General features: G+C 49.0%; 1 protein-coding gene and 1 pseudogene across 1 annotated transcript in view; one reads left to right on the forward strand and one right to left on the reverse strand.

Annotated features, from left to right (window-relative positions):
* Positions 1-16356, forward strand: part of LOC102887592 (kinesin-like protein KIF26B) — a 243884-nt gene that overhangs the window by 32034 nt on the left and 195494 nt on the right. Inside the window, exon 2 of the mRNA XM_025048510.1 lies at positions 12282-12448. Within this exon, the coding sequence (XP_024904278.1) occupies positions 12282-12448 (167 nt within the window). The remainder of the gene's footprint in view (positions 1-12281; positions 12449-16356) is intronic.
* Positions 1818-1936, reverse strand: LOC112481752 (annotated as a pseudogene).

Genomic DNA, 16356 nt, shown 5'->3' on the forward strand with positions numbered 1-16356 from the left:
TCTGAGGAGTGACAGTCCACATCGTCCCTTGGAGTTACCGGCCAGAGCCGGGGCGGGGGGTACAGAACAGCCAAGGTATTTGCAGGACAAAGTGTAGGGGTCTTAGTCTCTCTCTGTCTCTGTCTCTCCCCCTCTCTCATTTGCAATCATCTTAGAGTTCTGCTATTTCATTGTTAGCTTTTTAATATGCAGAAATAAGGGCTGCAATTAATTGGCAGTGGCACAAACTAGATGTGTGGTTTTGGACAACTCACCTCACCAATCTGGCCATTGTCTCTTCACATCGATGCACGAAAAATGGCCTAGAATATTCCTGAGGACATTTCCAGCTCCATTAAACCCCCCCCCTTTTTTTTTTTTTGATAATTGCTTTTTTGGATGGTGTAGGGTTTGGTATTTCAGTAGCTGGTAAACAGAAGATGTGAGGTCAGTTGAAAGCTGGAAGCAGGGAAGCCTGAGCATTGCTCTAGGCTGACCAGCTGACCCTTACATCAGTTCCTTGCTCACCATGGGTTGTTTGGAGCAAGGCCAGGGAACGTTTGTTGTGGTTGTCGTTGGCATTGATGCTTTTCCAGGTTTTCGTGTAAAGGCCACACCCTTTAAGGATGAACAGGAATATTTCTGAACGTCCCTGCTATATATTTGATTGTGACTTTAGGAACCACAAAGTACATTCAGCTGCATTATCGCATTTCATCCCGGACAGTCTGATAACTTCTCCTCGGCTGGGGAATTAGGGCGAAGAGAGTCCTTTACATTGTCATCAACCAAGCCAGGCCCAGAATTGGTTTTTACCATCCAGTGCGACAGTTGCTGAGGGCCCGAAGCGTGATACACACTTTGCTAGGCACACGCTGGCCGTTCCATGCGGTCCAGCCTGTTTCCGGTCTGATGGTCTCGCCTTGGTGGCTGTAATTTGGAGCTGGCCGGGGCAGAGCAGGAAAAATCCTACAATCTAGAGTCAGCCTCGATGTCGCCAGCTTCTTTAGAGGACTCCAAACCAAGAGGAGCCCGGCTTTGGCTGATTGGAGCCCTGCACACCTGTGTCCATGTGGCTCCTGGTGCAGAGGCTCCAGCAGCTGCACAACTCACCCCACTGCCTCGTGTGGGCTCTCCCGGCTGCCATCCCCAGCATCCTGAGGGGTGCATGCGTGTCTGTGTGTGTGTGTGCTCGCACGCGCGCACATGCCTTTGCTTCTTCAGTTTTGCCCAGACGGCAAGATTGCTTTTGCATCTAGAAAACTGGCCATTCTGCAGACCAAGGTGGGTTGCTTACAGCCAAGTATTGTCTAAAGGTCTCTCTCATCTTTTTCTCATAAGGGCTTAAGAGAAATATGAGGAAGTAGGATGCCTGCCAGGAACGCACATTTTAAATTCCAGGCAATAATGTGCTGCTGGTTTTCTCGAAAGTTTTCCAAGCATTAGCCAAGGCTTAGGTGAAGAACAGTGGGGAGGGCCTGCTTCTTCGGGATGTATAACGATGTCCGCTACAGACAAAACACGGCAGGCTGAACGTGGATGGAAGAGGCCGTGATCTGTCTGAGAATTAATGCTGCATCAGCTCCAGGTAATCTAATGTTCGCTCTCTTAATCTTATTGTGTTTTCCCTTGGAAACATAGCTAATAAACAGGGCCATTCTGCAAAAGTGGCATAAAGCAAGTAGTCAGATATTCAGAAAATCTCAGCCCTTTTCTCCAAAGTTGGAACTACTTTTTTAAAAATGTTTTTAAATTTTCTTTTTAGGCGACAACCCTTGGTTGACCTCGCAGATTGCAAGGACCTTGTCAGCTTACAATCCCTTATTTTTTATTTTTTACGCCTTCAGCACCTGGTCTTCTTAGATGGTCTCCCATCCAAGTACTAACCAGACCCGACCTTCCTTAGCTTCCGAGATCAGATGGGATCTGGCTTCTTCAGGGTAGCGTGGCTGTAGACTTTTTTTTTTTTTTTTAATGGAAAAGAGAAAGAGAGTGGCTCAATTTTGGGACACGGACCTTTAAATTTCTCAGTTCGTGCATTATAACTGAGTGTATAATGCCTCGGGGTTCTGAGTGTAGCTGGGACTCTTGTCTGGTACCGAGGAGACCAGGGCGGGCAGGGACCTCAGCCTCAGGCCTGACTTCTCCTCTTCCGGGAATCTTATTTCTAGGATCCTTTACCCAACATTCCAGAGAATTCGGGCTCGCTTGCTGTGGTTGTCACACGCTCGTCCTCAAGCTGGCTGAGGGACAATCATTTGTCTCCTCTCTCTCTCGTTCACCTTTTTACGTATTTTTTTTTGTTTTCCTCTTTCTCTTGTCTTTTCTCCCGTTTTTTTTCTTTGCCTCTGACCCTTTGTCTCTTTGTTCTATTTACCTTTTCTTTCCTCTTCTCCAGTCACTTGTCTGAAGACTATATTGAATTAAGTATATGCCAAAATATGTTATTTTTATTGACTAAAGCTTTATGTACCCGATTTATAATTTTTTAAATCAGGTGAAAATGACCTTATTTCTTAAAAACAAACAAACCCCAGCAGTCCCAATTCAACTCAATTAAGTGTATTTTTCTTTGCATGCATTCGTTAATCAGTATAGTAATTGATGTATTTATTCCACATAGTCCACATCCAGACTCTGTGCTATGCTGGTGATACTAAGGTGAGCGAGACCCAATTCCTGTCATCACAGAGTTGGGGCTGGGGAGTGAGACCGGGGACAGCAATTACAAGACACGCAAATGCTCCGATATCATGAGGACGGTCGGGGACGCGGAGGGAGTGGCCCCGGTCATCAGTGTGGGGAAGCATGCTTCTCTGGGCACTGACTCTTGGTTGAGTGTTTGGGGGTGGGAAGCAGTGAGAACCCCTGGGGAGTCAGTGCAGGAGGACAGGTGCTGGCCCTCGGGACGCAGGAGCAGCCTCTGGCCCAACCCTGATGTTGGGCTTGGGTGGATGAGGGCTGTGATCTCCTCTTGACTGTTCTACCCAGTCTAAGTTTGCTTAGTTGCAAACTGAACGTGAAATCAATTACATCGAGATTCAGACCATTCGAGTTTACTTTCGTTTGATGAGAAAAATCACAAAATACTAGAGAGAGCGGGCTGCTTGTGCGTATTGAGAAATTATTCGAAGGATCCTTTTCTTTGCTCTTTTTCAAATCTTTTGTTGTTTCCCCGTTTTCCGAATGGAGGAGCCATATTGGAAGAGTGGTACTCGCTTTAGAGCTGCAGCCTCCAACCTTTTTGCCCCAGGGACAGGCGCTCCTATGAGAATCCAATGCCCGATGCTCTGAGGTGGAGCTGAGGAGGCGATGCTGGCTCTGGGGAGCGGCTGCACATACAGATGAAGCTTAACTCGCTCATTCGCTGCTCACCTTCTGCTCTGCAGCCAGGTTCCTGACAGGCCACAGACCGATATCAGTTCATGGTATGGGGTTTGGGCACCATTGCTGTAGATGATGTGACTGGAACAAGATAAACTCAAGGATAAAAACCAAGCACATTGGCATTATCTGTTCCGGATTTTTCCATGTGGCAGAGTATAAGCTATTTTTGGATAATAACTGTGCTTACGTCATAGGGATATTGTCAAGATTAAATATGTCCGCACGTATATAAAGCTCTTAGAACAGAACGTGGCTCATGGTAGGTGCTGGAAAATGGCAACACGTATGACGCTGGTCTCTGAGGATGCCAGTGTTCCCCCAGGGTCTCTCGGGCAGCAGTGAATCTCGTCATGTCAGCTGGACTCCTTGTATCATTCTGTGTCATTGAATATGTCACCAAAACCACCCTACAAAACATAATTGAGGATTAAGTATAAAATTGTTGTGATTCGACATACCTCCAAGGTGGAGGAAAATGCGTATGTAGAAATACTGCAAACGTGATGGCGAGACTTTAGCGTTTGTTTTAAGATGTGCTTTCAAGTAAGATTCGAGCTCCGCCTTGAGTTGCACATCTCGGAACTAAGAAATCTGAGGGAAGAGACAGAAACAGAAATGCCACTGGCCCTCGGCTTCATCCTGCACCTTTGTCCTTTCTAAAGCGTGCGGGCGGCCCTGCCCACTACCTTGCCGTGACACGAAGAATAGAAGGAAACAGTCATCAGGTGTCGAGGGGCCAGAGTTTAGCCCTGATAATGGGTACGGTGAAGCCTGAGCAGCCCCCCTCTGTTTGCGGAGTCTCATCCCACAGGGCGGAACCCTGGCCGAAGGGGAGGCTGTAAATCCAGGGTGAAGAGAAGGCGACTCCCCTGGGCGCTGTGTGGGACCAGCATGTGGAGTTCTCTTTTGCAAGAGGTCACCGAGTCAAATGCTGTGGATGGATAATTTTATGGCCGCTAATAAAATTTATAGCCAAGGAAAGCTAAGATAATAAGGGTAGTCAAACATCCCGCCCTAGGACGGGAGAATCCCATCTCGGCCCCTTGGTGCTGGCTGGAGGGCTAGACAGCATGGGAGGGTTTTATCGGTCTGACTCAAGGCCGGTGGCAGAGTCTCAGAGGTGATTTGTGCCCCAGTGAGCTGTGAGGACTGAGCCGGGCCTGGGGCAAGCTTCAAGTGAGGCGGTAACCGTGCTTGGGGACAGCATGCCAGGATCTGTAGGAAAAACTTACTGTTGGATTCAAACGCATCACTGTAAACGGTGAGCACGAAGAAAGGGCGCGAAGCGACCCAGTTCTAGACACCACGTGATGGTGCGAATAGAAACGGCTGATGGGGTGGGACCTGGCAGGCGCGAGAGACAGTGAGCAGGGACGGCCTCGTCCTCGGCAAGTGGAAAGAAGTCCAGCGACGTTTAATCAGAGAGCTGAGTCCGGGAGGGGACTTTCCTCAGCCCTGGATCAACCCTCGTTTCTTCTCTTGTCGCTCCCTCGGTTGGGCCTCGGTCGACCCCACCCCCTGCAGGCCTGGCACAGCCCGGTGGGGTCGTGTCACGGACGCCACCCCGCAAAGCATGCCGGCAGAATCCCTGGAGGACGGCACCCCGGTTCTTGGTCCCCATTCTCTGACTTCCCTTGACACTGAGAGTCCTTATGACCCCTCCCTGCAAATGACAAAGCAGACACACGCCACCAGGGACAAGCTAACGGGGACGGACTCTTCGGTACTGTCAGGTTTTTGTTCTGTTTCTTTCTTTTTTATTGTGGCAAAACATACATAACCTAAAATTTACCGTCGGATGTTTCTGGGCAGAGAATATTCCGTCCCTCGGGAGAGAACCACACGGAGGCCGAGCCTGCCCACCCCTGCTCTGTGGCAGGATTAGAGCCTGCTCCTCAGAGCGAGTCTAAGCCTTGAGCTGCTTCTTCCGGCGATTCTAGAACATTGGGGAAGTGTCTAGAGCTCCTACTCTGTGTCAGGCACTGCATTAGGAGCTCAGAACTTTTTTTATTATTGTGGTAAAATGTACATAACGTAAAATTCACCATCGGAAGCATTTCTAAGTGTGCAGTCGGTGGCATTAAGTGCATTCACGGGTTGTGGGACCATCTCCGCCGTCCATCTCCAGAGCTTTCTCACCTTCCCAAACCAGAGCTCTGTACCCTTAAACCGCAACCCCCCACCCTCCCTCCCCAGCCCCGGGCACCCACCATTCTCCTCTCTGTCTCTGAGTTTGACTACTCCGGGTACCTCTTATAAGTGGAATCATACGGCGTTTGTCCTGTTTTGCTTTTTGATTTAAATAAAATTCTTGATGAGATAGGGGAAAATCCATTTTGTTGCCCCAGTTTTCAGTAGATTTCATTTAAGCAAGAACAGCCCAGCCGGCTTTCCTCTCTCACGGATGCAGCACTGTGCACAGAACGCAGGTCCGCTTAGAACCGCGTCGCTCCCGTCCGGCCAGCTCTGGGGTCCGGGAAGAGACCAGCAGGATGAGGTTAAAGTTGAAATGGGATCAAGTTTGCCCGACGCCTGAGGTCAGACAGCCTGGCAAGGACAGAGACAGTGGAGCCACCTAGAGCAGAGGGCGAGGGGTCCGGACCACGCAGACACGCACAGGCCCTGCGCAAAGGGGTTCGTTCCGGCTCTGAGACATCCCAGTGCTTCTCCTCCGACTGGGGCGTTTATTTTGTCTCTGTCTGTGAGGACAAAATAGACCTGACTCATAAAACGAAGCGTTTCGGGTCGAGAAGGACCGGTACCAATGCAAGAGACTGCGCCCTCGCTGTGAAAGCGGGCGTCCGTCACGAAGCGCAGCACGCCTGGGGGCGGCCTGTTCCGGGGACCCCTCTGCCAGACACCGTTGTAGTCAGGCCGGAAGTCATTCCAAGTGGGGACTGACGCATATTCCTACAGCGAAAGCTGAGACTCCTGTGGAAAAGACAGAACTTTCTTCTCTCCCTTCTCCCTGATCTGAGCAGAAACGACCGAAGTTAACATGGGCCTTGCCTGTCGCATGGCGCCGACTGGAGGTGACACCTTTTGCGTGCCCGTGTGACTGAAATGGAGCGTCCGCGTAACTGGCTATACTTAGTTATCTTTGGTTTGGGGATAATTTTTTTATTTTTATTTTTTGGCAGATTTGCTTTCCTAATTTATATGTTCCATTGGCTTTTTGAAAGTATATCCTGGTATCCTAAGTGCAGAAGCATGCTAAGACAATGCCAAGGGTCATCTTCTTTGAGGTAATTGTGAGTTTGTGCCAGTGCATATCAAAAATATTTATTGAGAACCCACTGTTTGCAAAACCATAAAAACATTAAATAACAGTGTAAGTAATAGGTAACAATAAAAGAGATGTCCCCAAACAGCGAGATATAAATTGCCTAAGAGAAAAATGCTGTTAAATGTTATTTTGGGGGATTTGGGGCCATAATGTCATTAAATGTAGTTAAAAACGGAGCAGGATGTATTTGCTGTCGAAAGATGTCTCTAAACAGGAAATGGATACTGTTAGTGTTCTCTGTGTTCCCTGCTGCCTTGCCAAAGTCACAGGGAGGTGGCTTTCTGGGTCAATAATGCCATTTAAGATGAACCCCCATGCCGACACACTCTGCAAGTGCTCAGAGTCGTTCCCGTCAGCGGGGAAGTGAAAGGTCAATGGCTTGCAGATTGCGATTTGAGATGTAGAAGCAACCTTGATTTACCAGAGCCTGACATCTTTTGTCTTGATCGCTGTGGCCAAGATCGTGACCAAATTTAAGATTTTCCGTTTCTTTGGGGACAAATGTACAGCTCCTCAGACTGAAGCATCAGAGCAAAATTTATATATGGTCAAAAGGAATGGATCTCGCCTAAGATTAAAATACGGAGAGCAGCTTTATCCGTGAAGTCTGTGAAAGGCAGCTTCCTGTGCACATGGACGGATAACTGGATTCTCACGCACACCTAGGACCCTGCATGTGCAAGCACACACGTGTGCAAACACACATGTGCATCCTCTCCCTGGGGCCTCGTTCCTTTTACTGCCGCCCCCTGTTGGATTTGCCACCACCCGCAGGATGTGATGTGGCGTTTGGAACGCAGCAGAGGCTGTTGCTTTAGTGAACTGGCCCCGTGTAACTGAGATGCAGAGCGAAAAACAGATTTTAATCAGAACTAACCCAAACAAAATCCTGTAGTGAAAACCTAGCCCCCCGGGTGTGTGACGGAGTGCCCAGCACGTTGTCAGCTGCTGCTTCTGGACTGGGGCAGTGACACATACACACCATCGAGAGAATGAACTAGATTTTCAAATGTGTTAGCCGGCTAGATTGAGGCGTTTGAATCAGAATTTTCTCAAGAAGAATCATGTACCTTTCACCGTATCACGAGAGAAACAGATGAATTCAGAACAGCCTGAAAAGCAGAGGCAAATGGTAGTCGTCTAAAAATAAGTCTCTTGACTCTGAATTATGCACCGAAGCTAAAGTTTCTGCGTACTCCTGCTGTCTTGGACCTTTTCTCTCGTAGTGGGTTGAGGGGAGGGGGCCGGAGAGCAGCCTTGAGACAGGAAGTGGTCCCGAAGGGGGCATTAGAGGGGAGCAACTGGCCGTCTCAGTCAGACACACCGGGGTCCGGCCTCCGCCCCTCCGCTCGCCAGCTGCGTTCCCTGGATAAGTCTTTCCTGTCATCAGCTTCCTCGGGGGGAAACGGTCACATGATCTTAGAACCCAGTTACTGCAGGTGACAATCTCTGGGACCGTGGTGAGGGCTCTGTGGGAGCCCATGACAGCCCGTCCTTTAACCCCGCCTCATGTGCCCCCACTTGGCCTGGGCGCCCGAGGTGGGGGCTGCTCGGTGGCTGAGAGGGGCAGGGGTTCTCCTCACCCGCTGCAGTAGCCCAGGCCTCCGGGCGACCTTCAGGTTCAGAACAGAGCCTGTGCGGTAGCCAGGCGCGACGCGGGCCCTCTTACACTTGCTTTTGAAGTGTATGTGGGGTTGGGCCACTCGTGGCCTGAAATAAAATTCGGAACGCAGGAGAACCATGAATGGTCCTGAGTAGGCGGTCTGCCACCGAGGGTGCGGGACCGCGAGAGGACCCGGGGTGAGAATGGTCATGTGAAGAACGCGCCTCAGATTCCTTAAGGACTGTCACGTCGGCCCCGTGTCACTCCAGAGGACCAGCTCTGGCGTGGGGAGGCCGAGGAAGAGGCTGAGCATTTGCAGTGAGGCCCGAGGCATGTGAGGTCGTGGCGTGTGACCAGGGCTGCAGCCGGTGGGCCCAGGGTCTGTTTCCTTCAGAAGCATGTTGGAAGTGACCCGGGTTTAGCACCTTATCCTCCTCCAGCCATCATGTCCAGGGCTGGCACTGTGCTGCTCACCCACAGAAACAGTGGGTACACGTGACATCCGCCTTCATTCTGGTCCCCTGAGGCCTCTCTGCCCTAAAGATTTGGCTAAAACCACATTTTGGAAGATCCCCATTACCAAATCACAGATAGTATTTCTACACACGTGCACACACGCGCACACACCACACACACACACACACACACACACACTTTTATTGTGGAGAGGGAGAGAGAACACAAGATTTTCGACCTTGCTTTCTTTCAGATGTCCTGGGGTCAATGACTAAGCAGTTTACTTTCTGTAACCCCCCAAGTCTGTCTGGGGCTCAGGCTATTCTGTAAACCTCAGTAACGGAGGTGAGATCAGGTAACAATAATTTTAAAAAAAAGAATAGAGAATGGACTTAAAGGCCTGCATTTCCATCTGAACTTCTATACTTAATGACTGAACGGCCTTGGAGAGTCACCTAACTCCTCTGAGCCTCTGTTTTCTCACCTGAGAAGTGGGAGGACTAGCCAACCTAGCTACCTGGCTTAATACTGATTGTTTCAAACTGGACTTGTATGAGGAAGAAGAGCAAAGGAGTAGACAGATATAGGGCAGCCTTTATTCCGTTAAAGATGGCGTAATTATTATAGATATGGATGTTTAGCTGTCTCAGCTTAGTGCATAAGCAATTTAGTGACAAGCCATCACAGTTTCAAAGAGCCACAGAAAGAATTTGGAGGGGGAGCAGTTCTTTCAAAGCCAGATTTCATCCAGTGAGTGTTTATTTTTATATAATGGAACAATTCAGTGACATCCTATGGTAGTGTCCTATGGGCAGTTTGCAGGGTTGAGGAAGAGTAAATTCTTGGTATCGAGCAGACAATACCTTGGTAAGTAGAGCTTCATCAAAACCCAGCATTCAGAAGCCCATACGCACCAGTGTATGTATGAAAAATGACAGCTTTTCTGACAAGGGGGCTCCCTCTCTCTCAGAATGATCTAGAACTGATATGATTTTAATTGTCCAATTAAAGCAACTGTAGCTGCATCTATTGTGAGCAAGCCTAGTTTTCAGAATTATGAAGATGTGGCTAAGTAGAGATAATAGAAGTTGCTTTAGGCCAGCTAGCTTGTGCATTATCTTTCTACGAGATATTGACTCGCAGTGAGTTGTACATAATTGGCAAGGAAAATAATGTAAATGTTGAAGCTCTAGGAGACTGCAAAAAATATTTGCACATATGCCTACTCTATGCCTAGCACATACGAAGTGCCCAATACATGGTTGTTCATATGAATGAATGAGCAAATGAATTCGTGAACTGAACAAAAGGCAGCTCTCAGTCCCTAAACTAGCACCGAGCGGAGCCAAAACGCAACATTTTGGTGGTGACGGGAGGGGAAATACTCTTGTGTCCTAATAGCCAAACAGAACAGAAATACGGTATAATTTTTAAAAGAACTAAGTCCTCTTATTTAAAGGTCTTAAGAAAAGAAGATCTAATTAGATACATAGGAGCAGTATAAAATAAGAATAGCTCCGATTTATCCCACAAATATGGTCTGAACATCCTTAGTGGCCTTTCTGTGGGTTTGCAGGGCACCCGTGAGGACAGTGAGGAAGAATTCCATTCCCTTCGCTCCAGACTTCAGGTTAGAAATACAGCGGTGAAGAGGAAGGAAACAACACTTAAGAAGATCTAATTAGATACATAGGAGCAGTATAAAATAAGAATAGCTCCGATTTATCCCACAAATATGGTCTGAACATCCTTAGTGGCCTCTCTGTGGGTTTGCAGGGCACCCGTGAGGACAGTGAGGAAGAATTCCATTCCCTTCGCTCCAGACTTCAGGTTAGAAATACAGCGGTGAAGAGGAAGGAAACAACACAACACACAGAAGACGGGTGTACAGATTGTAACAAACTGCACTCACACTTGTTTACTGACTTTTTTCAGATGTCTGTGTGTGTTACAATCTGCATATGGGTCATAGATTGTAGCACTTGGTGAACAAAATGATGCTATGAATTTCGGGTTTGCTTTCGGATGTTGCCCAGGATGGTACCACGTACCATGGGGGCTTCATACATGGTGCTTCGTGATGAAGACAATGTGATGGCCACATCGTCGGCCCCCTGGTTGTTTTCAGCTGCCCCGTCTAGTCTGTCTCATTACTCCAGGAGAGTGGCAGCTGGTGGAGGGAAGGAGCCCACAGCTGCGGGCAGCAGAGGCAGCTCACAGAGAGGTGACTGTCCTCGTCTGCACTGGGCAGTGCCCTTGCGGAGCACAGGGCTGTGCTCCAGACCATGCTGCCCTTGCTGCCTCCCCTCTGCCTTCTCAGATGTGAGTCGGGTTTCCTTACAATGCATTGAATGAATGAGAATAAGAAAGTATGTGCTGGCAGAATTTCAGCTGAATAATGCCAGCCCTTTCCAAGTAAGAGCGTGAATCTAAGCTGAGCAAAGTTTCAAGTCAATGGGGCTCGGAGTAATGGCTAGTCTGCTAATAATGAAAAGTACAAATGTTTTTATGTTCAAAGGTTAACAAATGGGGCTCTTTCACTGGCCTACTGGCCTGCTCAGTTACAAAGTGGAAACTGTTTCTGATCTTTGCTTTATTGTGCTTGCATTTTCTAGGCAATTAGAAACATTTTCCATTCAGCGTGTAAGAGCTTTAAACTGGCTGGGGACTTTTTTTTTTAAACTAAAGTTTCCTTTTTTCAACAGTTTTTCCTTTTTGCAAGTAGACTGAAGTTTTAAAGTAACAGGTTTTTAAAATAGCACATTTAGACTTGCCTGCACAATTATTACATTTGTCATGGGATTAGCACTTTCCAAAAGTATATTTCTACACAGGATTCTCATTTTGCCCAGAAGTACGGTTCTTCATAGCATATTATGTGGATTTAGGCAAAATGGACCCAGCCCTACCCACTAGAACTTCTATTGTAAAGGCAATTGTTGCAAATAGAATGGAAGCCGTTTATCTTAATAAACCAGTAAGAAAATTAAGTCTGTTAAAATGATCTAAACTCTCCCCAAAAAACTCCAATGGGAATTCATGGCGACTCTATTTTTATTAGGTTCTCTAAGTCATCTGCGTGCTGACTGCCTACAGCAAACAACAACAAATACCGTTTTGTTTAATTCCTCGTGTTCTTGATTAGTACATTCACTTCTCCCTTAATTAAATGACGCCTTTGCCCACTCGTCTGTTTGAGAACGTTTGGGGACGTTCTTCGTAAGACAACGGCGCTGGTCGATGTTTCTGGCCTGGTCTTAGGCTGCAGACAGTGTGGGTAATGGCCTGTGCTTTTCCCTTCCAAATGCGGGAGAGACACAGACATAACTGAAACTTACGATGTCAGGGAGTCATTTCATTCCATTATTTTTAATGAAAATGAGGAGATATCTGAGCTAAAACGCTGGGAAATAGCCTTAGAGAAGCCCTGAGCATCACCACGTAACATGGGGGACGGATCCCTCTCGCCCGCCCTCCTTCCCTCTCCCCCCGCTCTAGCCCCTCACCCCAGTGGAGAGATGCTGTCGGTGAGCCACAGGTAACGAGCTCAGTGTCCCTTTTCCTCCTCAGATCTCCCAGCTGATGACAGAGACGGGCCGAGAGGGCCTGACGGAGGCTGCACTGAATCGCTACAATGCAGACAAGCCTGCGGCCTGCAGCATCCCGGCCTCGCAGGGCCCCTGCGTGGCCAGCGAGCCTTCCACGGGCACCTCCGTGGCCGCTTCCTTCTTCGCCAGGTAAGAGGCGTCCAGGCCGGCAGTTCTTCCACGTCGGCCCATGTGGTTCCCCTCTCCTGTGGGCCAGTTTCGCTAAAACGCTGGGAAGAGCTTGGGGCCATTTGAGATAGCGGTTCTGAACCTCAGCACGCTCGACGTCTCGGTCCAGATACTTCTTTGTAGTGGGGGCCTGTCCCATGCATTGTAAGATGTTTAACAGCATCCCTGGCTTCTCTTCACCAGATTCCTATAGCACCTTACCCAACTGTGACAGCCAAACGCGTCCCCTGGGTCAGTGAGAACCAGAATGCGTGGCCATTAAGATGGTCTTCGTGGAGTGGGGGTCTTTGCGGGTGCAGCCCGGCGGCTGGTGTTCCCAGAGTTGTCTTTTCATATCAGAAAGTGAACTGTTTAAAATTAACCATTAAATAGATGGCAGTTTTCTTCCTTCTTGACAGGCGAGCTGGATAGTTATCGAATACTATCCGGCTAATCTTAGAAACCTTACAAACACGAGGAACCAAAGAGAAAGGTATTTCAGCAATGTTTTCCGCCTAATTTTAGCAACATGGCGGAGACAGGGGCAGCAGACCATGGACAGCTGAGCAGGAAAACATTTCAGGAGCGTCTGAATTCAGGCCCCTGGCTTTATGAATGAGGAAACTGAGGACCAGAAAACTGAACCTGTGAGTTCATTCACGGCAAAGCCAGAAATAGAAACCAAATTCCTCTGCTTTTCTTTTCTCCGTGACTCTTTCTTTATTTGATACTTGGAACGTGACCTTGGAAAACTCTTTCTTCCTCAGATGAGCAGACTCCTGAGTAAGCAGCACATAGGAACTCGGAAGACCCCTCGGGTCCCAGTTCCAGGTCTGAATCGGTTTTCTTGTCTATGAAATGAGGCTAACGCCCGCCCCTCGGGGTTGTTCTGAAGATTAAGACGAGATTATTATGAATTATAAAGTACCGTACAAATATTAATTTGATGTGGACTTACCCAGTAGGTCAGTAGAAGTGATATTGTATGGCTTTTCTTGATACCCCCGTAAGTGGTCCCATCCAGAGCACAGGTGTGAAGAAGGGGCTCCGATCAGGAAGCGGCAAGTGAGGGGAGGAGCAGAGAGGGCCAATGTCCGGGACGGCGACACGGTCAAGGCGGGACGTGGGGCCTGTTGGAAGACGGGCTTTGAGGTTCTGATTATAGCTCGGCACCTCGTGTGCTGTTGTACAAACAGCTGTGCCACGTTGACTGTATCGGAGTCACAGGAAGTATGTATGTGGCCAGGGCCTATCGTGTTAGCTGTGTCTGGGCTAGAATTTCCGTGTTGTCTGGGACCATCGAGCAAGCTCACTGGGAGGTCATGTCCGTGCCATTCAGGCAGGGAATAGAGAGGTGGAACAGAGTGTGAGGAAGTCGCCCAGCGCAGAGGATCCCAGGACCTCGGTGTGTTACCGGAGCCTGTCCAGAGGAGGTGACTACAGTGCCCGAGAACCAGGAAGCTGCCTCGTGGCACATTTAGACTGGAGAAGAGAGTCAGCCTTCAGCGACCTCTTGGGCCATCACGTGACGGAGGGACTTGGCTGGATCTGTAGAGCACTCGACCGTGTGGGTGGAGGCGGCATAAAACCTGATGAAGGCAGGGAGCGGTCTCCCCGCCGAGTGAGGGAGAACTTGCTCGCGATTCAAAACTGCCACGCGAGAGTGTAAGGTCCCCGTCACTAAGGGGGATCGAGCTTACATTGGATGACAACCTGGCCTCTGCTGAAGAGCACAAATGCGCTCGGATAAGAGTCGACGTCCAGGGCAGCTCCTAACCTGAAATACTTTGTGAAAAGCCTTCAGTTCAGAGTCCATCACGGATTTTTTTCTTTTTCTTTTTCTTTCTTTTTTTTTTTTAACGCATTGACTGACTCACAGAAAACCCCAGAAGAAGGATTGGCAGCAAGAAGAAATAAAAGGTTAGGGCTTCTGATGGACAGTGTTGAGGGAAAACAGTGTTTCCCGCTGCAAGAAAACCAGCAGCATGCTTAGAGTCGGGGAATGGCTGTTGAAAGGAGGGTGGCGACGTGAGTGGCGGCCACACCGTGCGCTTGAGGCCAGCTTTCACGTTCCTCAGAGGAGGATTCACGAACAAGCAAGAACACGTCGGGGAAGGAATGGCAAATGACTGGCCAGGACGGTCTTCTCCGAGGCTCGCGCGTACAGCCCAGGGGTGCATGGGGACACAGGCGAACCCGGAATGGGTGGCGCGATGACGGCTGGGGGAGCCGTGTCGATGACACAAAGACCGGACTCATCCTTTCGCATTGTAACGGCTCATGGTAGGAACTTTCAAAGAGCTGGACACGACCCACAGGGCGGCCTAAATCCTTCGGATTTCTTTGTTTGTAGTGAATGTCGAGAGCACCCGGGGCTTAATGGTGTGAGGCATCAGAAGTACGTGGTTTGTGTTGAAAGGCTTTCCAATGTACAGAGGGGGAAAAAGTGCCATGTGAAAAAGAACAGTTCTCTCTCATGTATGTCCATTTCCCCCACAAACCCACTGCTCTGTTCGCCCTGCTTTCACACCTCCCAAAGCGAGAGGCAGCATCCTAACGACCTGCCTGTCACTGACGGGAGCCTAAAGCAGGAGACTGAGTGACTTGCTCGAGGCCCACAATGTCAAGAGACAGAACCGAGGATGTAGCTCACCTCTTTGGACGCCCAAAGGTCCACGCGATCAGTCAAATCGGCCCAGCTTCGGTCGTGACACAGCAAACTGAGCTGAGTGTCAAGGGCTTTTCTGTTTCAGCTAAAGCACCGCTGTCAGGTGATGGCACGGCGGCTTCAGATGGGGGTGAGATCTGGTTCGGCTGCTGGTGCCCAAGCTGGAAACGCTGTGGTCGTTCTGGATTATGCCAAAGAATGGGAGCGTCTTCCTGAGTGGGCTGTTAGGGCACAGTCAGCTCCTGCACCTCCGACTTGTGCTCGCCATTTCTAGACACTTTCCGCTTGACGGTGCGATGGCAACGCAGCACCCTGAGTCTGCAGGACACGGGGTGGGGCCTGCCCTCAAGAAGCTGTGCTGGGCAGCATTTCACTTCACACAGCAGTGGCGCCGTTTGCCAGATTTGTGGCCCACGTGGCTGGCATTGACTGAATGTTCAGTAGGTGTCGCTCGCTGTCCTAACTGCTTCACAGGCCACATCTCTCTTAAACTTGTGAGGTAGATCCTGTCGTTTCCCCTGTTTTATGGACAGAGAAAGAAGTGCCTTGAGGTTAAGTTACTGACCCGAAGCCTCACAGCCGGGAAGTGGCGGAGTCGGGAGCTGGTCCTCATTTCCTCTCACTCGCCGGCCTTCGATGCTGTTTTCTGTGCTAAATGTGCACAGCGAGACACTTGAGGTTTCTTTCCCTGTAATCATGAACGGATGATCGCTGCTTATAACAGCATTTGAAATCAGTTGGCCCCACAATTTGTTTCCTACGATAAGTAGAAAAGCAACAGCAAAAACCCAGTCTGATGAGGGTGCAGCTGTCTACTTTTCTGCGTGATGCGAGCCTTTCTTTTTAAATGTTTACTTTTCAGAGCTCTGGGTAGAGATGTGGGTGGGCCTTGTTGCATTTCAGAGATTCGACGTCTATAAAATAAGAATTCCAGTTCTGAGTCAGCCATGAGACGTTGGGCCAGGGACACTCCAAATGTGGTTGGTCTGTGCTCGGTGGCTGGACCGACCCTTACTGGTCTGTGATGAGTGTAGTAACTGGGAGGAAGCATTTAGAAACTTCTGGAGCAAGTTAATTTGACGTCTGTTGAGTCTAAGAATAAAAAAGTGAGGCTTATATTTTGAATGTAGTTAGAAATAAAAGAAGTGACTCCTCACCGTGGACAGCTTGAGAAACACTGCTTTAGAAAATAACGAAACCTAAAGCGCTTGTCCTTTCATAC

The sequence above is a fragment of the Pteropus alecto genome, unplaced genomic scaffold (assembly GCF_000325575.1).
Source record: "Pteropus alecto unplaced genomic scaffold, ASM32557v1 scaffold115, whole genome shotgun sequence".
NCBI classification, from domain to species: Eukaryota; Metazoa; Chordata; class Mammalia; order Chiroptera; family Pteropodidae; genus Pteropus; species Pteropus alecto.